The sequence below is a fragment of the Nerophis lumbriciformis genome, linkage group LG23 (assembly GCF_033978685.3).
Source record: "Nerophis lumbriciformis linkage group LG23, RoL_Nlum_v2.1, whole genome shotgun sequence".
NCBI classification, from domain to species: domain Eukaryota; kingdom Metazoa; phylum Chordata; class Actinopteri; order Syngnathiformes; family Syngnathidae; genus Nerophis; species Nerophis lumbriciformis.
The window spans coordinates 36,192,143-36,219,421 of record NC_084570.2 but is presented as its reverse complement, the minus strand read 5'-3'; the positions used below and the strand labels follow the sequence as shown (position 1 = coordinate 36,219,421).

At 40.1% G+C, this 27,279-nt stretch overlaps 1 protein-coding gene across 3 annotated transcripts in view; it reads left to right on the top strand.

Annotated features, from left to right (window-relative positions):
- Positions 1-27,279, top strand: part of csde1 (cold shock domain containing E1, RNA-binding) — an 88,933-nt gene that overhangs the window by 17,870 nt on the left and 43,784 nt on the right. For 2 of the 3 annotated variants that reach the window (XM_061985650.2, XM_061985648.2), the window contains exon 2: positions 15,789-16,434. Coding sequence is in view for 1 of the 3 variants with exons in the window: in XM_061985649.2 (XP_061841633.2) it covers positions 22,140-22,265 (126 nt within the window). In the remaining 2 variants the exon portion in view is untranslated. Of the gene's footprint in view, positions 1-15,788; positions 16,435-21,994; positions 22,266-27,279 lie in introns of all 3 variants that reach the window. The other variant, XM_061985649.2, reaches the window with a different exon arrangement.

Below are 27,279 nucleotides of genomic sequence, written 5' to 3'. Positions count from 1 at the left end.
TTGTACACAAAACTGCCGCCAACAGGCGCGCACACACAGGAGTCCCTTTGGTACCCTCACAAATGATTAGAAATCACAAAAATCTTTAACTTGAACAACCATATCGCTACTAGAGATATTTCTTCAGTTTAATAGCATGATGTAGACAAAAGCTCTGAGAATGCATAAAGCCAAATGTTTTTAAAAGTAAATTATTGCATATTGTTCTAGGGCTGGGCGATATACGCGATATATCGCAGGTTTGTCTCTGTGCGATATAGAAAATGACTATATCGTGATATCGAGTATACGTTCTCACGCAGTTGCTTTTAGCTGCGGACATTACACTACAGGCTCTTCCCACTCTGTCTTGTCTGTCCTTCTCACAGACAGCAAGCGCACCTTCTAACACACGTCACATACTGTCACGTCATACGTCACATACGTATATGCCCTCCCCGAGCAGAGAGGTAGCAGCATGGGTAAAGTTAGCGGAGTGGTGCGAGTGGTAATACAAGAGAAAGAAGGTGCAAATCTGGTAACAAATGGAGGACTAATTAATTCCCAAGAAAAACAGCAGGGGGTCCATCGTCTGGCGGTGGTTTGGCTTCAAGTGGAGAGATGTGGAACAGACAACCATAATTTGTCAAGTGTGGGGCAAAAGCGTTGCTATAAAAAGTAGCATTACTGCTGTAACAAACAGTTCAGGGTGTCCCAAGTTACCGGAGTGTGTTAGGTAAGGAGGAGTTTTGTCCCTCCAGAGTTGCCGTAGGGCTGTGACGTAGGGTGTGTGTGGTTGTGGAAGGAGGTGTGTGATGTTGACATTAAAGAAGCGGTGGCTACAGAACCTGCTCTAATGTCTCCCGTTTATTATTTTATTAGATAAGTACACTGTATAGGCGAACCCAGGACACTCAGCTACACTGCTAATATGTAGCATCATTTGAAAAGTCACCTGCTAGAGACTGAACAGTGCTTACTACGCACGTCAACATCGTTCGGTGCCACACGCCCACACCATCAAAATGCTGAGGCAAACATTTCCAGATCAACACCGTATGAAAAAAAAATAGTGATTTTTTTAGTTGTGATTTCCTTCTGTGCATGAAAGTTTAAAAGTAGCATATATTAATGCAGTATGAAGAAGAATGTTTTAATGTAGACACATAGAATCATCATACTGCTGTGATTATATGCATCAAGTGTTCATTCAAGGCTAAGGCAAAATATCGAGATATATATCGTGTATCGCGATATGGCCTTAAAATATTGCGATATTTAAAAAAGGCCATATCGCCCAGTCCTATATTGTTCTAATATGTGGCACCTTGAAACAAGAATATGTTGATTGACCGTCTAAAAGTAACATTTTCCTTCACTCGTTATTTTGGGAGTTTTATGCATTTATATTTATAAAATATAACAATCGCAAATCGCAATTGTTTGTACACAGTCTACTGCTTTTAAAAACATTTGGCTTTATGCAGACAGTCTGAGCTTTTCTCCACATTATGCTCTTAAATCTGAAGAAATGACCGATAAAAATATACAGTGATCATAAAGTAATATTATAATAATGCACACAACCATTTAAAAGGATAAAAACTTTTATTCCTCATTACTGTAGAATTGTTTTACCATTGTACTGTAATTTGAAGATAAACAACTTTTCATCCTAAATAAATAAACAAAAAAAGAAATAAACAAACTTGCTGTTTCCTTAAACACTTTTGATTGGCCAAGAGGCAAAGGATGCCAGGCTCAACAATTCAGATTGGCCAACATGTCTGTCACTGAAATGTCGGCGACGGCGGAGGAAAACAACCCTCAACTGGTGCAGGTTTGGTCATCGCACTAATTAAAACCTCAATGCCGGTTCGATGTCGATTGTTCGTGCAGCCCGAGCGGCAGCTGTCAGCTCTTTTAGTAATTGAGTACTCTTGCAATTACTTAGATTTATCGTGAAATCTGATACACACTTTATAGCCTCAATGTGTATTTAAGGGAAAATAGTCGAACTAAATAATTTTTCTGTTTGCTGTAACCTACATTCTTTTATCTAACAAATACATAACACCAACATTGGAATTGCACTTTTAACATACATTTATTATTAAAAACTAAGGACAAAAACAGATTAATCGTTGCAGCCCTATCTAATTTAGTCATCCGCTTTTAAATTAAGCTTGAGATATTTTTAGGTTTGTGGTCTGAAATATTTTTACGGTAACTGTGCTACTCATGAAGCTGTTGCAAAAGTAATAACTAATAATAATCCTATTACGCTATTGTACAAATAGGAAACTTTGGGGGAATGTACCTGAGAACGGTGGCTCTATTAATATTTATGATAATAAACTATTTGGTCCTTTTAAAAGCAAGGACAGGCAAAGTGCTGATATTTTTTTTACGTAAACAGAGGACAGTCAAAATAGCAGCATTATAAACAACAAAACACCATCGCTATCCAACTTCCTCAAAAATAACATTTAGTGATGGTGATTAGAAAGATGCAAACACGTACATAGACAACGTTTAGCAAGTGGACTTTGGCTAAAATGATAGTTGAGGGTTTTCCCCAGATTGCCAATATACCTGTGGTGTGCTGGGTAGGCCTGGGTCAATATTCGATAAGTCAGGTAACCGGACGATAAATTAAAATTAAGGCGGTGCATTTGCCAGCCTTGATAATCGGCATATGTATGCGTTGTTACGGTTACTTTTTTTGCATCGGTTTCAGCGTTTACGGGTGTTTGTACTACATATGAACAGTAGTAATGGTAACCGCTGTAATACTACCGTCGGTTAGTCTTACCATAAGTAATTAAAATGATGGAAAAACCGTGATTGACAACCACACTTTGATAAAACTATGGAGACCAACTAGCGCTAGCTTGCTAGCTTAAATGCTAACAAGTAAACATGAAACGTTAACGTATTTTCACGTTAAACATCTTTCCCCAATCTAAACTTGTGTAAACACAAGATACAGTATTCACATAGAACACAAAGGCTGTGCTGTTTTTACACAAAGTTTTCGATATAAACTCCACAGCAGCTGTGTCCCAATTCAGGGTCTGCATCCTTCGGAGGACCCGGGCTACGCAGCCTCAGAAGGCTGGTTCTTCGGAGGCACCTCCGAAGGACAGTCTAGCCTGCAGAGGATACTTACATTTGAAAGTGTGTTCGCTGCAGCTGCTTGTATTTGTCGCCATTGTCAAAAAGATCCGGGTTGAACAAAGGCGCGCAAAGCATCTTGGGATATCGGAGGCCACGAAGGATAGTCGCGGTGCATCCTCCGAATACAGGGAAAAGGAGGGCGCATTCGACGGCTGCATTTGGAGGAGCTTTCGAATTTGAATTAATTGGGACAGCCTTCGTGCAGCGTTGTGACGTAAGCGGCCTTCAAATTCGCCCTTCGAAGGATGCAGACCCTGAATTGGGACACAGCTAGTGTCACGTTGAAACAGACGGAGATGGACTGCGTTCAAACAGGAAGTGAACTTGCGTGACGTTACATAAACATAAAAGTGAAATAACTCACCGTGCAATTCACATTAAAAAAACAAACATTCTAAAACGTTTACAAATTAAAATGGACAAATATAAACATATTTACACACAAATACATATAATATGGCTTTTATGAAGCCAGAACAAAATTTGATGACTTGATTAAAAGATTTTGATGTATGTATAATTACTTTTTGAGCACAATAAACAATACCACAATTATGATAACTGTAATCATTTTAGTCACAATAACTATATTTTATTTTATTTTTTTCAAATATTTTTATTGAATTTTGCAGACAGTACAGTATGATGGATCATGGCAACAGCAAGTTGAGGCATCTGCACATTTTACAATATGTAACATAGTAAACCCTACCCCTTACAGTACCCACCCACTTTAATTCCCAAGGTAATTGTCACCTAGTGCCCACAACAAATATAGACACACATGAATATATGCAAACTTAGATTCAATCAAACAAATATATTAAAGATAAACAAAAAATAAATAAAGTAAATAAATAAATAAATACTACATAAGATGTGCAAAAAAAAAATAATAATAATATAACGTAAAAGTAAATAAACACGGAGTGAGGGTCGGGGGGGGGGGGGGGGGGGCTTCAACGGTCAGCTCTGTCTAAGTTGTGTTACTCGAATCGCTTGGGGTGATGTCAAGCTTGTCTCTAATAAGGTCTAGGAGGGGCCCCAAGTTTTATGGAAAGATGACACAGATCCTTTCTGAGAGAACCGAAGCTTCTCTAACTGGAGACACCGCAAGACATCTTGTATCCAACTGTTATGGCTCGGCGGAGACGCAAGCTTCCATTTAAAAAGAATTGTACGCCTAGCCAGCAGAGTCGTTAACGCAATGACATGACGAGCGGTTGCAGGTAAACCGTCCACCTGGGGAACGCCAAAAAGGGCAGTCAGCGGGCTGGGTGTTATTGTTCTATCGAGGGCCTGCCCAACAGTGTCGAAAATAGCCGACCAAAAACTTGAGAGTTTTGGGCACGTCCAGAACATATGCAAATGGTCAGCTGGGGATTGCCTACAGCGGTTACAAGTGTCGCTGTGGTTGGGGTATATTTTAGCCAGTCTAGCATTGGTGAAATGTGCTTTATGTAATACCTTACATTGTATTAGGCCATGCCTAGCGCATATGGACGATGAATGTACCAGCCTCAAAGCCTCTCTCCACCTCCCGTCAGGTATAGGTGCTCCAAGGTCATGCTCCCATGATTCTCTGACAGGTGAAGTATTAAGTGGATTCAGAAGGCCGATTTCATTATATATGACAGATATTAAACGTCGTTGGTCAGAGTCAAAGGAGAGAAACCGATCAATTTCTGCTTCTGGGGGGCGGTTGGGAAAATTAGGAAATTGTTTTTTAATAAAATGCCTTGTTTGGAGGTATCGAAAGAAATGAGTATTAGGCAGATTGTATCTTGTTGACAGAGAAGCGAAGGAAGAGAACACTCCATCGTGGTACAGGTCATTGAGAATTTTAAGTCCGTTAGTCGACCAAGTTCGAAACGCAGAATCAGAGCAGGCAGGGAGAAAGGCGGGATTGTTCAAAATCGGAGCACCGCTGGAAGCCTTGTGCAAGCCGTGATGTTTCCTAAATTGAGTCCAAATTTTAATGGTATTTTTAACAACTGGGTTTAGGGAGGTCCCCAATGAACATAATGGTAGCTGTGAGCAAATCACCGCGTGCAGGGAACCATTAGACGATGCCATCTCTATGTGAGCCCAAGGTGGACAGGCGGCTGGGGAGTCGCAATGGACCCAGTACAGAAGTTTATTAATATTGCAGGCCCAGAAATAATTTCTAAAGTTTGGAAGTGCTAGACCACCCTCCGCCTTAGGGAGCTGTAGAGTGGCTTTCCCAAGGCGGGCTGGCCTGTTTTGCCAAATGAAAGCAAGAAGTTGTTGATCAAGGCCAACAAAAAATGATTTGTTGAGACATATAGGGATGTGCTGAAAGAGATATAAAAACTTCGGAAGTAAAATCATTTTTATGAGGTTAATGCGGCCAACTAGGGATAGGGGGAGGGCAGCCCACCTGGACAAGTCCGATCTACATTTGTCCAACAGTGCTTGAAAGTTTTTACGGAACAGCTCTGTGGGAGAATTCGAGACGAACACACCCAGATATTTAAATCCTTCCTCCGAGATCTTAAAGGGGAATTGTGAGCGTGGGAGTGACCTTGCCAAATTATTCACAAAAAATAGTTCGCTTTTCTGAATATTCAGTTTGTACCCTGACAAACGACCGAACTGATCCAGAATCGATAGTATATGGGGAAGCGAGGATGAGGGGTCTGAAACGAACAACAGAAGTTCGTCGGCATATAGGGAGAGCTTATGAACCCGACCGAAACGAGTGATACCCTTAAATTCCTCCCAATTCTTAAGCCAAATAGCAAGCGGTTCAATGGCTATATTAAACAGCAAGGGTGAAAGTGGACATCCCTGCCGGGTCCCACGCTGGAGAGGGAAGTACGCTGAACGGATGCCGTTAGTATGTACGGAGGCAAGTGGAGTCTCGTACAGCACTCTAACCCAAGAAATACATTTAGAATCAAAACCAAATTTCTCCATAATAAAAAATAAGTAGCCCCACTCCACCCTATCGAACGCCTTCTCTGCATCCAGCGCCACCACAACCTCCGGAGTATCAGATGGTGGAGAGAGAACTATATTCAACAATCTTCTGGTATTGAAGAATGGATGCCTCCCCAGCGTGAAACCTGTCTGATCAGCCGAAATTATTGAGGGCATCACGGCTTGAAGACGTATAGAGAGAACTTTCGCCAGAATCTTGCAGTCCACGTTCAAAAGTGAGATCGGTCTGTACCTACCACAAGAGGTAGCATCTCTGTCTTTCTTAAGAAGTAGTGAAATGGAAGCCTCTGACAGGGTCCTTGGTAAGCGGCCGGCGTTGAAGGAATCATTAAACATTCTTGCTAAAATGGGGAATAACAATAATGAGTAAGCCTTGTAAAATTCAACTGTGAAGCCATCAGGGCCGGGCGACTTTCCATTTTGCATAGATCGGATTGCCTCCTTTATCTCTGACGAGGAGATAGGTCTACCCAGCTCCCTGGCAATGTTTATATCAATGCAAGGATATGTTAATGAATCGAGGGGGTTGGGGCAAATCGCGGAGACAGGAGAGCATTCAGAAGTGTATAATTTAGTGTAAAATTCGGAAAAACACCTATTAATATCCACTGGATCGGAAGTATAACTACCATCGGGTAGTTTAATTTTGGGGATTGACCGCGATGCGCAAGCAGCCCTGGCCCGTTGAGCTAAAAGTCGGCCGGCCTTGTCTCAGTGTTCATAGAAGCATTGTTTGGATTGTCGCAGTTGTCTCTCTACTATGTGCGTCATAAGCAGGTCATGTTCTGAATGTAGCAGAATACGCTTTTTATACAGGGTTGGAGATGGACAAACCGCGTATACATTGTCGAGGTCGAGGAGTTCTTTAGCAATTTCCGTCAACCTAGCCCTCTCAGTCCTCCTCATCCTGGAAATATAAGATATCACCTGTCCTCGGATAGTAGCCTTAAGTGCTTCCCACAAAGTGCTGTTTCCGATATCAGGGGTGTCATTAAACTCAATATAGGTACGAATTTCTGTTTCAATAAAATCTTTGAACTTAATGTCTGAGAGCAAGTGTGAGCTGAACCTCCACATTGTGCGGCCGGTTACACCTTGCGGAAATTTAATGTCGACTGAGATTGGCGCGTGGTCAGAGACGGCTATCGGGTGGTAGTCGCATGCATTAATACAATGCAAGAGATTGTTATCTATTAAAAATAAATCAATACGGGAAAACGAATGGTGAACGTGCGAGAAAAATGAAAATGCCTTCCCATGTGGGTTCCTGAATCTCCAGGGATCCGAAAGTCCCACTTGGTTTGCATAAGTTGACAAAGCCTCTGCTGCTTTGGATAGTGTATTTCGGGTATGGGAGGATCGATCAAGAATCGCATCCTGGACTAAGTTAAAATCCCCGCCTACGATTATGCGATGGTTGTCAACGTTGGGGATCCTAGCAAAAAGTCTTGTGAAAAAAGTGTCGTCATCCCAGTTAGGTGCATACACAGAGACTAAAATTACCGGTGTATTCTGTATCATGCCCGAAACCACAACATAGCGACCCTCTTTATCTTCTATAACGTCTGCTGGCTCAAACATAACACGCTTATGGATAATTATGGCCGAACCCCTAGCCCTAGCAGAAAATTTGGAATGGAATAAATGGCTCATCCAAGACCTCTTAATACGGAGATTTTCTGATGTCTTCAGGTGTGTTTCTTGCAGAAATATAATGTCCCCTTTAAGATGCTGCAGACGAGTTAAGACCTTACCAATTTTGACGGCGTTGTTCATGCCTTTGGTGTTCCAAGAGATGATACGCACTCCGTCACTCGTCATCCTACCAGCGTCCGCCATCCACTAGACCCCAACAGTAAATCTGTCTGACACGCCTTAGACCCCACGGGGAGGGACGGGAGGGAGAGAGGGAAGGTATAGCAGCAAAAAATAAAAATAACAAAGTGGTACAAAACACCCAGGTAAGAAAAAAAGAAAGAATAATAAAAAATAAAACTAAATAAAAAACTAGTAATGACATAAAGACACATTTCAACAAACCCCAACAAATTAGAATACAATTACCCTTACTACCCACCCTAAATAAGAACCTTATCTGAGCTCTCTCGCTCTTACTTAGCCTAACTTGACTAATGCTAACTTCCGGAGTCTCCTCCCTTACAGTAACAGTAATGAACTCCATAAAGCAAAATAAGAATTTAAAGTGAGCCTACATTCGCGAGACGTATCCCAACCTGAGTGTATAGTAATATAGGAAATATTAAGTTGAAATAAACAAACAAGGCATATAAACAGCGTTTGCTCAACACCAAAATGTACAGTGCATCAATAGCTTTATTGATGTATTTTGGACCAAGGAGTGCCTCATAACGTACATACAAATGACTAGATCAAATTAAAAAAAAAAAAAATAGGATGCATAATCAAAATGTGTTACGTCACGACCATCCATGTTGGAAAATTATGTGTTAGCCAGTGTGTAAATTGCAACAATCAAACATTGCTTCCTATTATGAGCACACATCTAAAGTGGTGGTTAGTGCATAGAACAGCAAAACAAACGAAGGCCCACAGTGTCCACAATGAATGCAAAGTTGTCATAAATCAGGCCTCTAGAAAAGTTGAACTTACAGTTTTTATTCCAGGGACTGCACAGTCAAGGTGCAAATTGTTGTCAAGTACAGCCGTTTTGTAGGGGTAAAAAGTCGTCCAAACCCGTCAGGTATCTTGTGTGCGGATTGATGTCAAGAAGTCCTTGGCCTCTATAACCGATCCGAATCTCTTCTTACCACCATCCTTCGTTACTATGACAAGTCTGGCCGGGAACAATAATGCTGGTCGTAGGCCCATTTGGTAGAGCTCCGACATCACATCGCGGTATTTTTGGCGTTGTTCCACCACTTCAGGCGCGTAGTCCTCGTAGATGGCGACAGGGTACCCTCGGTATTGTAGCTTGCCTCTCCTGGCCCTGGCCTCGCGGATAATTCTCTCCTTCACCTGGTACTTGTGTAGCCGTATCAGAACGGGCCTCGGTCTCTGGTCTGGCTTCGGCTTGCTAGCGAGTGTCCGATGGGCCCGGTCGCACTCCGGCGGTGATTCAAAGAAATCCTCGTCAAAAATCTCCTTCAGTAGCTCCGCAAAAAAGGTAGTTGGACGTGGCCCTTCCACGGACTCTGGTATGCCGACCACTCGGATGTTATTTCGCCGACTCCGGGATTCGAGGTCGCTAACTTTAGCCCGCAGCTTAGCTTCGATCTCCGCTAGCTTAGCACATGTTGCTTCCAATGCTAGCAGGCGTTTGTCTTGCAAAGTAGCATTTTCCTCGAGTGCAGTAATTTTCTGAGAATGTTCAGAGACCTTGGTGTGTACCTTATCAATCTTTGTCTCGAGTGTAGAAATTGCTGTCCTGAAGTCCGCTGAGAGGGCCTGGCGGTGCTTTTCCAGAAGACTAGCTATAGCCGACATGTTGACTTCGCCGGCACCCCCGTCGGAGGAGCTAGGTCCGGCACTGGTATCTCTGGCGCTCCGCTTCGTCGAGTGAGTTGGCATTTTTTGCCGGTTGCAACTCCGGAGTGATATAATCACCCGCTCGCCGACTCGCTGGCGTAGTTTGTGGAGTTTTAAAAGAGTGGTAATGTAAAAAGTTGTGGGAGGGAGACTCAACACGTGTCTACTCCATCTTGCCCAAACCGGAACACAATAACTTTATTTAGTCATTTTATGTATTGCGATCCTCGGCTCGGGATCTTTCTGTGTGGAGTTTGCATGTTCTCCCCGTGACTGCATGGGTTCCCTCCGGGCACTTTGGCTTCCTCCCACCTCCAAAGACATGCACCTGGGGATAGGTTGATTGGCAACACTAAATTGGCCCTAGTGTGTGAATGTGAGTGTGAATGTTGTCTGTCTATCTGTGTTGGCCCTGTGATGAGGTGACGACTTGTCCAGGGTGTACCCTGCCTACCACCCGTGTGCAGCTGAGATAGGCTCCAGCACCCCCCACGACCCCGAAAGGGACAAGCGGTAGAAAATGGATGGATGGATGGGTTTTGGTTGTGTTTATTTGAGGGTCCCTAACAAAGACGCAATCTATTTTATTGCTTTTAGTCGTGGTTTTTATTGAAATGCAAAACTTTGCGTACGCAGTATATATTATTTTCATTATTTGTTTTGTTGAAGTTGGTATTTCAAAGTTTAGATTTCAACTACAATGTTAATATATACGAGAAATAAGTTTATTGCATTTGAAGGGGTATATTTGCATATTATTATGTATTATCATTACATCAGTGATTAATTTGCTCCCAAAATGTTGACAATATTGTTTATCGACAGTAATTCGTAGTTCAATATATCGTCAAAATTTGGGCCGAGTGGTGGGTCAATATGACATCAAATCCTGTTTACAATGTCATTACTTGGTCGTCACTGCTTCAGCCTGTTTCCTTTCTTTTAATTCACCAAGTTTTGTATATTTTGTTATTTAATATGGGTTCAGAAAAGCCAACAAACCAGCCTGGAAGGAGGAAGTCCAGTCGGTGGTTACGTGAAGCCACTGTTGGTTTACCAGACCAAAACTCCCGGTGTGTTCAAAAAATGCAATAAATATTCGCACACACAAGATAAAAAGGATTCTCCTTTTTAAACATTTTTTTTTCATCGTAACAACATGGTTGTTTACGTTTTGGAGGACACCAAAGGCAAAGAGACTTGTTTGTGTGCCTCGCTTGCTTGTTTAAGGTTTTGGAAATAACCGGCTCTCTCCAATTTTTTCTTCCAAATGACTTCCCGTCCTCTAGAGGTGAGGGGGAAATTAGATTTTTCGATGACTATAAAATTGATTAGTAAACATCAATAATCAATATATTTATTGTAAATAAAGTAATGCAGACAGTTCTAAATTTGGCCTTTAATTTAGGGCACTTATGCACACATTTCCATGAATAATGTGATGGGAATTAATTAAACTGTTTTTTATTACAAATGCACTGTTTTTAAATGTTGCAGTTGATAAACGCTTATTTAGTCAAACAAAAATATATGTAAAACTGGATAAATATACATCAATTAAAGATGCATCAATATTTCATCTTTAATCGTATCGTAGCTCCTGAATCGTAATCGAATCGTGAGGTGCCCAAAGATTCTCACCTCTACCATCTTCCCAAAAAGAATGCTATGATTAGGGTATGTAGTTTGACCTTAATGTAATAATAAGTCTTATTAAATCCTGTGGATGTGCAGTAAAGCAGACTCCACTGGTTTTAGAATGCAAACCTTCATGCAATGGCAGCTATTGCATCACACTCTGCTAGGAGTATACCAAAAGAAAACTACTTGTGTCTTTGGCCTCAGAGCTCAGCCTCTTGGAAGTTCATGTCTAATCCACTGATGGAGTCCTCCGTTGGGTGCGCCCCATGTACTATTTTTTAGCAAGCATGCAAAACACAGCTGCGTTGAATCACATAGGAGGAACGCCGCCGTAAATATCAGCGACTGATCTTGAGGTATGCATGAGGAATATCTAGTCAGCTGGCTGCCACTGTGGGAAGTCTCCAGATGCAACCTATTTTTATACCCATTAGGTGGGCTCCTCCTTAGTGGTGCGTGAGCTCTAGCTAGTGGTATGCCAAAAAAATCACTTGATTAAATGTACAAACACAGTGTTACTGTTTAAACTGGGTGTATTGTGACAGTGGCCAAAATAATAAATATAGCGTATTTTTCGGACCATAAGGCGCATGTCTGTTTTTATACTAAAGGTACACCGGATTATAAAGAGTGCATTATAGGGGTCATATTATGATTTTTCTTCTACATTCAAAACACTTCCTTGTGGTCTACATAACATGGTTCTCTGGTCAAAATGTTGCATATACGATGTTTTACAGACCTTCTTCTAACCGCTTTCTGACCGTCTCTTCAGGATGCGCCGTTTTGTGGGCGGTCTTATTTACACCAGCGTCTTCTCCTCGTCATCTTTGTTGTACCGGTAGTTTTTAGCGCTTCCATAGCGAGTCTACTGACAGATATAAGTTAGAGGTGTATGCTACTTTGTATTAGAAATGGCAGTAGCAGAGGAAGAATGCCCCACAACAAGAGGATAGAGAAAAAGAAGGAGCTTATTGACTATGGTATGGGCTACTATGGCGGACGCGCACACATTTTCGGGACTTATGCAGATCCCAAATACACATGAGCAGGTAGCAATAGGTAAGAAAAGTTTGATTTGCATAATATTGTGAAACAAAATGCCAGATAATGTCTCCTAATCAGAGGTGGGTAGTAACGCGCTACATTTACTCCGTTACATCTACTTGAGTAACTTTTGGGATAAATTGTACTTCTAAGAGTAGTTTTATTGCAACATACTTTTACTTGAGTATATTTATAGAGAAGAAACGCTACTTTTACTCCGCTACTTTTATCTACATTCAGCTCGCTACTCGCTACTATTTTTTATCGATCTGTTAATGCACGCTTTGTTTGTTTTGGTCTGTCAGACAGACCTTCATAGTGCCTGCGTTTCAACAAATACAGTCACTGGTGACGTTCACTCCGTTCCACCAATCAGATGCAGTCACTGGTGACGTTGGACCAATCAAACAGAGCCAGGCGGTCACATGACCTGACTTAAATACTTATTGGGGTGTTACCATTTAGTGGTCAATTGTACGGAATATATACTGTACTGTGCAATCTACTAATAAAAGTTTCAATCAATCAATCAAAAGTGTGAAGGAATTATTTCAACCGTACATCCCGTCAAAAGCCTAAAGACTGACTGCACAGTTCCTGTCTTCACAATAAAAGTGCCGCTCCATCGCGCCTGCGCTTTCAAAACAAGAGTCTCCGAAAGCCAGCGCAAACAAGCTAGCAAGCTACGGAGTTTGCCGCCAATGTATTTCTTGTAAAGTGTATAAAAACGAATATGGAAGCTGGACAAATAAGATGCCAAAAATCAACCACTTTCATGTGGTATTAGACAGAAAGGAGGAACTTTTTTCTCCTCCATTTGAAAACGTGGACGCTATCAGCACTACTGTCTGATTCCAATCAATGCAAGTCATCAGAATCAGGTAATACACCAACTTATATTCTTGTCTTCATGAAAGAAAGGAATCTATATGTGTTAAACATGCATGTATATTCATTAAAACACCTTTAACATGTAAACAAAAACGGCAAAATAAATAAATATAAATTATATACTGTATATATATATGTATATATATATATATATATATAAATGTGTGTGTGTATGTATATATATATATATATATATATATATATATATAAATGTGTGTGTGTGTATATATATATATATATATATATATATATATATATATATAGATATGATATGTGTGTGTATGTTACTCATCAGTTACTCAGTACTTGAGTAGTTTTTTCACAACATACTTTTTACTTTTACTCAAGTAAATATTTGGGTGACTACTCCTTACTTTTACTTGAGTAATAAATCTCTAAAGTAACAGTACTCTTACTTGAGTACAATTTCTGGCTACTCTACCCACCTCTGCTCCTAATAGGTGCCATTTTGGGGTCCTTATCCACACACCATAGTAATGTTGAAGCACAGTATGTCTGACTAGGGTAAGCGCGATCCTCCGAAAATCCATCAAGAAGCGGTGCAGCTTTGTAGTTTACTAAGGTCGTACTAAAACATTTTGACGGACCCATTAATCCCTTTAATCGCTTGTTTTTCGATTATTACATTTTTGTAAACGTGAGAAGCCATAATCAAAATTTAACTAAAAATTCTATGAATTGTCCAGCGTAAACATGTACACACACACGCACACACACACACACTAGGGATGTCCCGATCCGATATTTGGATCGGATCGGCCGCCGATATTTGCCAAAAAATGCGTATCGGCAAGGCATGGGAAAATGCCGATCCAGATCCAGTTAAAAAAAAAAAAACTCCGGTCCGTGTGTTCCAACGCACAGATTTAAATAATACATTCCACTTTTCAGCTGCTCCCTATTTCCGTTCCGCATTTTCCAGCACACCTTCAACACATCCACAGGTCTATGGATTCTCACGCAGTTGCTTTTAGCTGCTGGCATTACATGACACGCTCTTCTCACTCTTTCTTGTGTCTCCTTCTCACAGACAGCAAGCGCAACTTCTTACACACGTCACATACGTATACGCCCTCTCCCAGCAGAGAGGTAGTAGCATGGCTAACGTTAGCTGTGATGCTAGCGTAGCCGCTAAGGTGCGCGCCTGCTCAAACGTCCTGTGCGCACGGCAAATCTATGCCACGCACAAAATCAAATAAAAAAATAAGCGCATAACAATTTTCGACACACGGACACGACAGAGAAAACAGTTTTCGTCATCATTGTTCAAATATTGTAACGTCTGTCGAGACGCTTATCTCCGTTCGGTGCCACACGTCCACACCATCAAAATGCCGAGGCAAACATTTCCACATCAACACTGTATGAAAAAATTTGTGATTTTTTTAGTTGTGATTTCCTTCTCTGCATGAAAGTTTAAAAGTAGCATATATTAATGCAGTATGAAGAAGAATGTTTTAATGTAGACATGCAAGCCTTGAAAGAACATTTTGAAAATCATTGCATTTCCTGCAAGTGGGTGCATTTCTACCCTATATTTTAACTTTAGATTTATTCTCATATCAAACTCTTTTGGCTGTCTTTTTGACACTTACATCAGGCGCCCCCCTCCACACCCCGGATTATAAATAATTCAATGTGATTATCTTGTGTGATGACTGTATTATGATGATAGTATATATCTGATAGTATATATCTGTATCATGAATCAATTTAAGTGGACCCCGACTTAAACAAGTTGAAAAACTTATTCGGGTGTTACCATTTAGTGGTCAATTGTACGGAATATGTACTTCACTGTGCAACCTACTAATAAAAGTCTCAATCAATCAATCAAAACACATAGAATAATCATACTGCTGTGATTATATGCATCAAGTGGTCATTCAAGGCTAAGGCAAAAATATCGAGATATATATCGTGTATCGCAATATGGCCATAAAATATCGCAATATTAAAAAAAGGCCATATCGCCCAGCCCTAGTTTCAATGATGCCATTTGTGTTTGTCATGTAAAATTTTTTCTATTTTGTGTTTATCCTTGAATAAACAGGTCAGTTTCTTGTTACCAACCATTGTGTATTATTCAAACTCCCCTAATTCAGCTGGCTAGTTGTTATCAAGAGTACTAAAACCCTTTTCAACATGATTCTGACAACTAAGTAGGCTAAATAACTTTAAACTTTAATACATGCTCGGATAGGGCAGTATCGGTGAGTATCGGTATCGGATCGGAAATGCAAAAACAATATCGGTATCGGATCGGAAGTGCAAAAACCTGGATCGGGACATCCCTAAAACACACACACACACACACACACACACACACACACACACACACACACACACACACACACACTTTTATACCAAACACTAGGCACCACAGCGTTTGTTATAAAAGAATAGATATACAATCTATTTGATAGCTAAAATGTTGAGAATTAATAGTCTACTAGATTGCAAAAAATTCTGGGAATTGTGTTCTGCGTAAATCACAATATGTGCCTTGTCTCTATAGAAGCTAATCTTCCCTTGCTTTTTGTGCTTTCTCCCAACAGTATGAAGTGAAACGGAACTGAATTTTTGTACCATCCGCAACTGCTTCAACGTTCAGATCACAAGAAAGAAGCCTGAAAATCTCCAAAAAACAAAACAAGCAACGTCACATACCGGATCATTTCAAGGGTTTGACCAGGGAAACAAGAAGTAAACCAAAAACCTTGTATTGACCAAAGACAAACATCAGGCCAGTCGACACAAGCAGAAGAGAAGCAAATCCTAAGCCCAAGCATACTTTGAGAAAACGACAACTGATCTGAAACCAGAAGTTTGTGCCTACTCAACAGCTTTGACAAAGCACACGTCCCAACGCTGCTCCTAGCCCTCCTCATCCTCCCCACACCACCAACTCACCATTGGGGTGTGGAGTGAGCTGCTCCTTTATTTTTTCCTTCATAGCTCCCTACTATTCCCGCCTCCTTCTCCCACTCTTTTCATCAGTTTTTTTAAGCCCTGTTTTTCCACTGCATATTTTTGCGTTCCGTTTCTCCCTCCTTTTGCTTGATGCAAGCATCTAGAACCTGTGCCACAGGCCTGTAACTAGTGTGTGTGTATGCGCATATGTGTGAATGTGTGTGTGTGAAGTGATCTGCAGGAAGCGCACAGTCCTCAAGAACCTGAGAATTCCCTTTCAAGACAACAAAGGTGGGTCTGCAGTGCTTTTCCAGCATGACATGCAACATGTTAACGTGAATCTCTTGAAAATGACTATGTAATGTACATATGCACACAGGCTGGTAACCTACAGTATCTTACCTTTTAGCAGCCATATCTTGTCAAGGGACACCACTATACTGACTTATTGGGACCCTTCCTCTAGGAGGAAGAGTCCGCCCAGGTACTTTAGTCCTAAGGCTGTACAAAACATTGAGAGGTGACTAGAATTGAAGTTGAACACCTTATTCTATACAGAAGAGTACTTAACGGGCTGTAGAGTGCGCCGACATTTAAGCCGCACCTGCCAAATTTTAGAATAAATAAATATTTTTACATCTATTAGCCGCACCGAACCATACGCCACAAATATATACCAGTATTAAAGATTTTGTAAATGTTTATTTAAACACCTTTTTATTGTTTCCAAACGATGTCTGTAACACGGCATTAAAACGGTTGATCGAACTAAACAGAAGTCATCGTTATGGACCCACTAGCTGCGGAAGCTAACTCTACAATCAGCTAAACAGACCTGATAACTCCACTGTGACGTTTTGGTGAGTTTACTGAGGAATTTGTGAAACTGAAACAATACAAAAATAATGCCATAGTAAATTAATAAAACTAACACAGACACTCGTAAACTTGTGAGCATATTCGTTAATACTAACGAAGCGAGCTTGATTACATAGCACGTACAAATATGCATGAAAACACTCCTACAGACATCACACATGGGGCGTTTTAGTGAGTAAGAATAGTTTTAGTTGTAAAACTTAAACGTTGCTTGGAGTGATGAATGAAGAATCCTTTAGGCCTGGGCGATATTCCATAAATCAGTTAACCGACGATAAATACAAATTAAAGTCGGTAAGTTTTCCAGCGTTGATAAATCGCCATGTGCATGCTTCAAGAGCATTCACGCTTTTCGTCGCTTTTAGCAGCTACGCACGTTTGTACCATAGCAGAATGAAAAGAATGGGGTGAATTATCCTGTCCTCATTAAGTGTCTTTGACTGTTAGCAGTGATGGATGGGTGGACTAGCAAAGTAAGATTTTCATTGTACGGCAAACTGTCTAACTGTGCATATGACAATAAACAATCTTGAATCTTGAATGCGGGCAGCTGGCTAGTTAGCATGTAGCAGCTAACATGGACAAAATGAACACAAAACCAAATGCCAGCGCACCAGTGGGGGAATATTTCAGTTTAAACCTTTGGAACAAGATGAGTGAGAAGCCAGTTTGCGGAATATGCGCGACTACAACAAACCTGCACACCCACTTGAAAAACAAGCACTCCACAGTCCACACTCACTTTGCACCGGTCAGTGTAAACAAAATGGTGTGCGCTCACAGAAAATGTGGTTAAATACATCACCAAAGACATGCTGCCATTTAAAACTAGCATTTTTAAAAAAGTGCTGTCATGTTGTCGTTCTTCACTCGCAATCTGCCAGACTTAATTTTATTTTGCATATGAGCTGTTAATACATCAGTATAGTGTTTATATTGTTACTTTTGTTTACAAAGGTCCTAACTTGATTGTCAGTTAAGTCATGTACACCTCAGCCTACATGTTCAATATTGAACATGTATTTGTTTGTCAAAACTTTATTTAACCATTTTTTCTTTATTGTTGTGTATATTCGAGGCCCCATCCCCTCCTTAAGATATTTTATTGCTTTTGGTTATAATTTTTATTCAAGTGCAACATTTTGCTAACAAAGGCCATTTTATTATTTGTTTTAACTTGGGTATTTAAATTACAACATTAAAATACACAAGAAATACACATTTATTGCATTTGAAAAGATATGCATGAATTATTATTTTGTATTATTAAATCAATGGTTAGTTTGGTTTAAAAAATAATGGCAATATTGTTTATAATTCGGAGGTCATTATATCGTCAAGCAAAATTTTTTATCGGCCCAGGCCTAAGATCCTTTATAGCAGCAATAGTAGACAAACGGTATATACTTCCGGTTCAAGGCACGAAATGTACATTTTAAACCCGCAGCACCTGCATTGACTAAACTCGTCCAAAAAATGGTGCCACAGCACAAACACCTTTTCAATGTTGAAAACTATTTGTTGAATACAAAACATGTCCGTTTCTACAATCTGCAGGGTTCAAAGCATAGGGAAAAAAAGTAGCTGTTTATGTTCCAAAAAATATGTTAAGTACAAACAATAGCAACACCAGCGCTGGAGAGATGTTCAGTGCCAGGAAGTTACAGCTGTGCTCTAAAGGGAATGATTTCCACTGGATGCCAAACAGTCGCAAAACGGCAGCTACCCTGCGAAGGTTCCTTCCGTTTTTACTCAAGTCAACGTGTCCGTCTCCACAGTCTGTGCTAAATATACGCAGAGTTTCTATATTTGCCAGACGCCTCAACAAATCTTTTCAATTGAGCTAAATTCTGCTTGTGTGGGACAGGAAGTCATGCAGAAACACATTGATTGATTGGCGTAGAATGAGGAAGTGTTGTGTGTCTAGAGAAGCGCGGACTCACGAAACTAAGGTGTTTGCATTGGAGGTAAAACCTGTTGGAATTGTCCCGGCCTGTTTTTTATCATAAGATTGGTAATATAAGTTACAAATAGTGTCTCACTTTGTCTTTTCTTCTGGGGACTACAATATATTACCTCAATTTGTTTTCAAGTAAAAAAAAAACAACAAAACTTATTTTTAAGGTGTGGCAGTAATACAAATGTGTGTTAGTATTATTAATTTGCAATGGCATTCTTTTTGTATTTTTTGTTTTGTAAAAAGAATAATAAACAGGCAGCCATATGGGGGTCTGAGTCAAATACCAAATGAAATGGGGACCGAGAAAGCAGGGAAGATGTTACTGTTATATTGTTGTTTGCTACAAAAAAAAGTTGTTAATCAACTGTGGTTGGTGTTGCCGCTCAGCACCTGTTATTATTAATGGCAGGACTTAGTTGATTTGCTTCTGCTCCCCTGGGAGGACAGAATCAACTCGCTTTATTACGACCTCCCTAAGAAGCGGCAACAGAACGGCGGTGCTGTTCCGTGGCAGTTTGGCATCCAGTGGAAATCCAGGCTATGGTGGTGTGGTATTAACGATCTTGGTGGGGACGACAGACCACATTGGTCGGACTACGGTTTGCTTAAAAGACACAATCCAAAAAAGTGACGTTTCCGGTTTATCCACAATTTGTTAATTTTGACTTTCTCTTGTCAGTCCATGCAAAGGTTTGTCAGACAACAACATGGCTCAACCAAACTTGATACATAGGGATGCACAAAAAATCGATTAAATTTCGAATTCCGATTATTTTTTTATGATAATCAGTTTTTAAAAAGGTTTTTAGGCCATCTCCATGCAACCAGAAGGAGCTGTTCTAACCTGTCTCCTTGTACTTATTATACCAAATAATACATTACCAGAATCGGTTTGAATCAAGAATCTTGTTGAATAAGGAAACTATTCTGAATTGAATTGTCACCCCAGGAATCGGAATCGAATGGCATCGTTAAGTGCCCAAAGATTCACACACCTACTGTTAGCCTGTCACTCCCACGGTTGAGTCGTCACTTCCTGAGTTGTTTGGGTTACCATAGACAGAGTGCCTTTGTTCATGCAACCAACCTGCTTTGCAATTTCTGCTTTCCTCTGGCGAAGGAAAAAAAATACATTGAACATTTTATTGGATCCATTTTTTATTTATCGATTCACGTGTTTACTGCGGTATATATTGGCATCGTTGTATCGCCCAGTGTTAGATTGTCTTTCTACTCACTTGTTACTTGCCTTTTAGACAATCAAAGCTGTGTTGACTCATATCTAGTTGTAAATCCACTGCTATTTTCAAGGTGTACACTGACTACTTTCAAGTTGATCTAGTATATTTACTAGGAATGTGTCGATTGATCATATCAAATCGATTTCTGGAGAAAAGTACATGATTGGTTATTGCCGATCAATGCCTTTCAATGTTGATCCACTCTGGCTGATGTCCTCTTAATATTTGCACATTTTGTAGATGGCTGTCTGCGGGTATATGTGGCATATATTAAAATCATGTCCACATCGCAGACACGCTGACAACACTCCCGACAACGGTATACGTTGTGTTCACATCCGGTTTTGGTAGTGCAGTTTTCTGTAATCAACAATTTTTTTTCGTGGTCAAGTTTTTGGTACATAACTTGTCAATAGTGCACAAATAATAGGCTATATACATACATTCCTACTGTAACTACCAGCTAATGTTAATGTTTTATGTTGGTTTGGATTTGATGTCAGTTTTTCCCATGTTTGCAAACACACCGTCCGTGCCTGAAAAGTGATTGGCGGAGAATGAGGAAGTGTTGTGTGTCCAGAGAAGCGCGGACTCACGAAACTAAGGTGTTTGCATTGGAGGTAAAACCTGTTGGAATTGTGCCGGCCTGTTTTTTATCATAAGATTGGTAATATAAGTTACAAATAGTGTCTCACTTTGTCTTTTCTTATGGGGACTACAATATATTACCTCAATTTGTTTTCAAGTAAAAAAAACAACAAAGCTTATTTTTAAGGTGTGGCAGTAATAAAAATGTGTGTTAGTATTATTAATTTGCAATGGCATTCTTTCTGTATTTTTTGTTTTGTAAATTCCCCCAAAACATCACCGTGGAGTTATTCTGTTTAGCTGATTGGAGAGCTAGCTTCCGCAGCTAGTGGGTCCATGACGATGACTTCTTTTTTGTTTGATCAGCCGTTTTACTGCCGTGTTACAGACACCGTCTGGAAACGATTAAGGTATGGAAATAAACATTTACAGAATATTTCTGTGTAAATAACTCATTTTACAGCGTATATATCTGCGACTTATGGTGTGGCTAATGTATGGAATACATATTTCCCCCCCTAAAATTTAGTGGGTGCGGCTTATATGCCGGTGCGCTTTATTGTCCGGAAATTACATTACGTAAAAAATATCGGCCAATCTCACACACAGATGGGAATCGGCAGCAAGAAACCCTGATGGGAGTATCCTTGTTCTTTGGGATTGTCCTTTGACAAGATGAAGTGTAATAAAAAGGCTCTGCTGGAATGTGAGCTGTGTACGACTTCTGCAAGTTACTTTATTTACCAGAAGAGAGGTGTAACAGTGAGTGAGGTAGAGTCGCTAGTACACGGCATTCAGATAACATTTCTGATGCTTCATGTATTAACTAGAAATGGGAGTGGGGGTATTTTTGCTTTGAAAATGATTAGTTTGGTCGTGTTCAGTCTTTACTCTTCCATTGTCAGAAGTCATTTATTGTCCATTGTTGACAAAGAGACACTTTTAACTGGATGGCCGCTTGAATCACATGGGTCTCCCCCAAAGCTGCCATTGTTGTTTGTGTACTCCCCAGGAAAGAAAAGTTATTTTCAATCCATGGTATTAGTAGTTGGTCTCCATTCTGTGCACTTCCCCGTCTGGGAGAGAAGAGGCCACGCCCCCCACTCCTCTTTCTTTGTGAAATTGCGGCCGGCTGACCTGTCTGCCTCACCCATTTTGTTTGTTCCTCTCTCCATCCCTGCAGACATCCAGCGGTAGCGGTGTGTGTCATTGGGTGGTCGCATTAGCACTAACCATTAACAGTCAAGCCAAAAAAAACATCCCAAAATCAAGAAGAGCAATTTAAACGCACTAATCAAAGTCAGTGTGGTTGGACTTTATGGGAAAACATGGGAAGTCCCTGGAAAGGCTTTGTTGAGTTTACCATGCCGGCGTCGCCACCCACCGCGTTTGTTAGCGCTAACCTGAGCAGCAGCTCCCCTGTCGGACTCAGCCTGTCGCCGTATGGCCGATCTGTAAGTTCTACCTTCCCACCTCCTCTATCTAAGTGCCCATCAGCCTGCATCTCTTTGCCTTCCATACACCCTCTGGGCTCCAGAGAATAGCCTCTGCTCAGTTGTTCCAATGATGATAAGCCAATACATGGAAAACTCCAGCTGCCAGATAATTTGATATGTGGGCGCTGCATGGGCAACTAAAATGACCCAAGTCTTGTAATACAGGGCCACCAGAAAGAGGCTGCTCTTGGACCCCCATTCCCCACCCATAAGCCATCACTCATCATGTAGATGCACTGCATCGTTAGTGTTGTTTTAACACTGGGCACGACACAACTTGACCTTTACTGACTAAACAAGTTGATGATTTTTTTTTGTGGAAGCATATTATATGTGACTCCGCGTAGGGGTTGAAGAATAGTATCAGAGCCGTAGCGGAGGCGGCACAGTGCCTGTGTGAAAAGTGTACAGTTCATCCCCCCGTATTTGTGAGCGTTACATTCCAAGGGGCAAAGAGGAATGGACATGAACATAAAAACACCTGCTAACGAGCTACCTGCTGGAGAACCCTGGTTTGAGCAGGTCACCAAAGGGTCAAGGGATATTAATTTGTGTCTTTAGTTTGAACGCTTGCTCACACTGCAGGTCAATTCCAATTTTTTGCCTGTATGCGACCTGTATCTGATTTTTAAATGTTTTAAAATAATATAATCCGTCCAACAAACTAACACATAATAATACGTAATACAACTCCAATTCCAAGCCAATCCCAGCCCAGCAACACTTAGAATAGCAATCAATTGAGAAGACACACAAACATGACACAAAAAATCCAAAAGAGTCAAACAAAAATGAATAACAGTATCAATTTGACATGGGGGAAATAGTACATTTATATGCGTCACAATTCGGACATGGACGATTATGAAATCGATTCGTAAATGTCAATCTATGTATTTATTGTAAATAAAGTAATGCAGACAGTTTTAAAATTTGGCTGACTGCAGCGAGCCACCTCACCGAGAGATCCGACTTATGTTCCAGTTTTTCCACACATTTCTGTTCATTTATTAAATGTAATGGGAATTAATTTAGTTGTTTCTTATGACAAATGCACTGTTTTTGAATGCTGCAAGTGATAAACGAAGCAAAGAAATGTAAAGATGCACCAATATACATAAATCAAAGATGCATCAATAATCGATTTTGAAACTAATCGTAATCGTATTTGGGTCGTGAGGTGCCTAAAGATTCCCACCTCTTGTATCAATATTAAGAATTCAGTTTTTTTCATGTCAGTGTGAACAGCCTCTTTTTATTTCCGTATGTTGGAATAATACGGATATATATATGTGATGCGTCCGCAATGTGAAAGCCATAAGTGTCAAAATAGACGGTTCCAAAATGAAAAGTTGACAAATGAGCAGAAAACAGTTGATAATTATGTTTTAGGGCCTCACGTGAAAGCTCCAACGCTCCAGTCTCCGTAAAATATTTGTCTTCTCCCTTCTTAATCTTCTACACTCAAATCATTTGGTTCAGAAAATGTTGACTTTGATGGCACAAAATCCTAGAAATTGCCACAAAAGCACCAGTGCTGAGACGGACTCTGTTGAAGCCATGTTTACTTGCGTAAACACTGCAGTGTGCTCGACGTCATGTCTGCATGCGGGTCAGATTGCATTCACATTAGAAATACTTTATTTTGTAATGTGAACAGCCGCTAAAAAGATCGGATTTGACAAAAATTGGACATCCTACGCTGCAGTGTGAGCATAGTAGCCTAGGTCACTGAATTTCTTGCATTTGAATTTTGCGATCTACATTTATTTTTTATACATCAAATGATGTTTAAAAATACAGTTTTGAAATTCAGTGTGTAAAAGAATTCAGTGCAAAAATGTTAATTGCTTCAAGACTTACTTCTGATAAATTTAGACTGAAGCAATTGATCCTGTCTGTCAATGAGCTAAGTTTTGAAGCAAAATTCTGCCTTGAATTTTTATACACTGAATTTTTTTGCATTGAATTTTAAAACACAATTTTAACAAAATTATTATTATTATTATTTTTTTAATCTAAAGAAATTTAGCATAATTTGATGTAAAAAAAATAAAATAAAATAATAATCAATTCACAACATTCAGGTACATAAATTCGGTGTCCAAAAAAATGATTATTCATGAAGACACAAATTAACCTCTATAGAGATTGCTTCAACTTTTGATGTTCTCCCCGTGATTGCGTGGGTTCCCTCCGGGTACTCCGGCTTCCTCCCACTTCCAAAGACATGCACCTGGGGATAAGTTGATTGGCAACACTAAATTGGCCCTAGTGTGTGAATGTGAGTGTGAATGTTGTCTGTCTATCTGTGTTGGCCCTGCGATGAGGTGGCGACTTGTCCAGGGTGTACCCCGCCTTCCGCCCGATTGTAGCTGAGATAGGCTCCAGCGCCCCCCGCGACCCCGAAGGGAATAAGCGGTAGAGAATGGATGGATGGATGGAGTTCAGAGTATTGCACCAACACAACGCTGTCAAAGAACGGTGCCCTCTGCTGGATTTGTAGCTGAAGCAATCTTGTTTTCCCTTGCAAGTAGCACCATCAAACAACTGTTTACAAAAGTTATATAAAAACAGAAATACTATTTAAAGCCGAGAAAAAAAGTCTGTGAATATGTTGGAACAAATGACAGAGCGATTAGGCGGGGGATCAACTGTATTCCTTAATGCTGGGACAGACCCGGTTGGCCTACAAGTGCATGAATGTTATCCTATGGGCCCTCAAAGGAACTGCACTTTTTTTTTGTCAATTATTCACAATCCTTATATAAGACAAAAACACATATGTTGACATTCTAACTCGTAAATAAACCCTAGCCAAAGTCAGTTAACAATGGCGCTAATGAGATTCTCTCTTGCGCCTATGAAGCACTCTATAAAACATCCGAAAACCTTCATCAATGTTTTATATACTCATGTTAAGCATACAGCGGCGTATTAATTTCACAGACACACTTTTCCCTTATCAGTAACAAATACTTTTAGTCATGAAAGACTTTGTGAGAGACAACAAAGACTACTTTGGGACAAATTATGATCCAGAACCTTGTATTTTTTATCCTGATCTACAACAGGAATGTCAAACTCCTTTTAGCTCAGGGCCACATGGAGGAAAATCTATTCCCACGTGGGCCGGACTGGTAAAATCATGGCATAATAACTTAAAAATAAAGACAACTTCAGATTGTTTTCATTGTTTTACTTTTGCCAAAAATAGAACAAGCACATTTTAAAATTATACACATTACAAATGATCCTTTTGGCAAAACACTTGAAGTTAGTTCAAGATTCCGAGGGAAAAATTGGTGCAGTTTCAAAAACGCCATGAAGAACACAATGAGCATTGACTTTGCCACAGTGTATTTACAAGTCCATTAAGCACTTCCTGTTTAGCATTCTCATGTTGTCAGTTCCTTAAAGTGTTTCCGCAAACCAGCGCATTGGTGACATTCGCAACTGCTGCAAGACATAAATTTAACATCATTCAAATATTACACTTATAATCAAGACAATTGTCAAAATGACACCGTAATAGCTGAATTAAAGGTAACATAACTACAAACTTAACCAATGTGAACATAGTAGATCTAAGCATAAAATAAAATAGAACAACAAAAGTAGAAACATACATCTTTACAATGGAGTTCAGGGTGTGCGTCGCGCCGTCAACCATTTGCGAGCGCTGCACAGATCTCTAACTACAAAGTTAATATTCATGTTGACTTAGGGCTGGGCGATATGGCCTTTTATTAATATCTCAATATTTTTAGGCCTTGTCACGATACACGATATATATCTCGATATTTTGCCTTAGCCTTGAATTAACACTTGATGCATATAATCACCTCAGTATGATGATTCTATGTGTCTAAATTAAAAAATTCTAGTTCATACTGCATTAATATATGCTAATTTTAAACTTTCATGCAGAGAGGGAAATCACAACTAAGTAAATTTACCAAAACTGTATTTATTAAACAGTTATTAAGCAGTGGCACAAACATTCATGTAATTTCCTAAACAGAAAGTGCAAGATTGTCAGAGACATTTTAAAATAAGCTATTAGTACACTTTTGTGCATGATATCACTAAGATGACTTATCAAAACAACACTAAATTAAAGTGCACTTTTTGTACAGAACGCCACTGCAATAGTTTAAAACAAATAAAGTGCACTTTTGTGCATGATGTCACACAAAATATTTCAAAAACTGTCAAATAAAAATGAGCTGCATAATAGGAAATCAAATAGTGTGTGTCCTTCGCTATGTGGTAGGTTACTGCGGACGTTATCTCCTTCTGTTGACTATTTTTTTTCATACGGTGTTGATCTGGAAATGGTTGCTTGGGCATTTTGTGGCTGTGGCACCGGCCGAAGATGTTGACGTGCGGAGTTTCAAGCACTCTTCATTCTCTAGCGGGTGACTGTTCAAATGATGCTACAAATTAGCAGTAATGCTACTTTTTGTAGCAACGCTTTTGCCGCATACACATACTTGACATATTACTGTTGTAAGTTTGACATCTTCGCTCTTGAAGCCAAACCACCGCCAGACGATGGACTCCCTGCTGTTTTTCTTGGGAATTAATTTTTCCTTCATTTGTTACCAGATTCGCACCTTCTCTCTCTCTCGTTTTACCACTCGCACCTCTACGCTAGCATCACAGCCTACGTTACCCATGCCTCTCTGCTCGGCGAGGGTATGACGTTGCACACGTGACAGTATGTGACGTATGTAAGAAGGTGCGCTTGTTTTACGTCTGTGCGAAGGACAGACAAGAAAGTGAGAAGAGCCTGTAGTTTAATGCCCGCAGCTAAAAGCAACTGCGTGAGAACGTATACTCGAATATAATGATATAGTCATTTTCTATATCGCACAGAGACAAATATGAGACAATGTATCGAGTATATTCGATATATCACCCAGCCCTATGTTGACTTAAGTTTTTGTGTCTTACCGTTTCATTATTT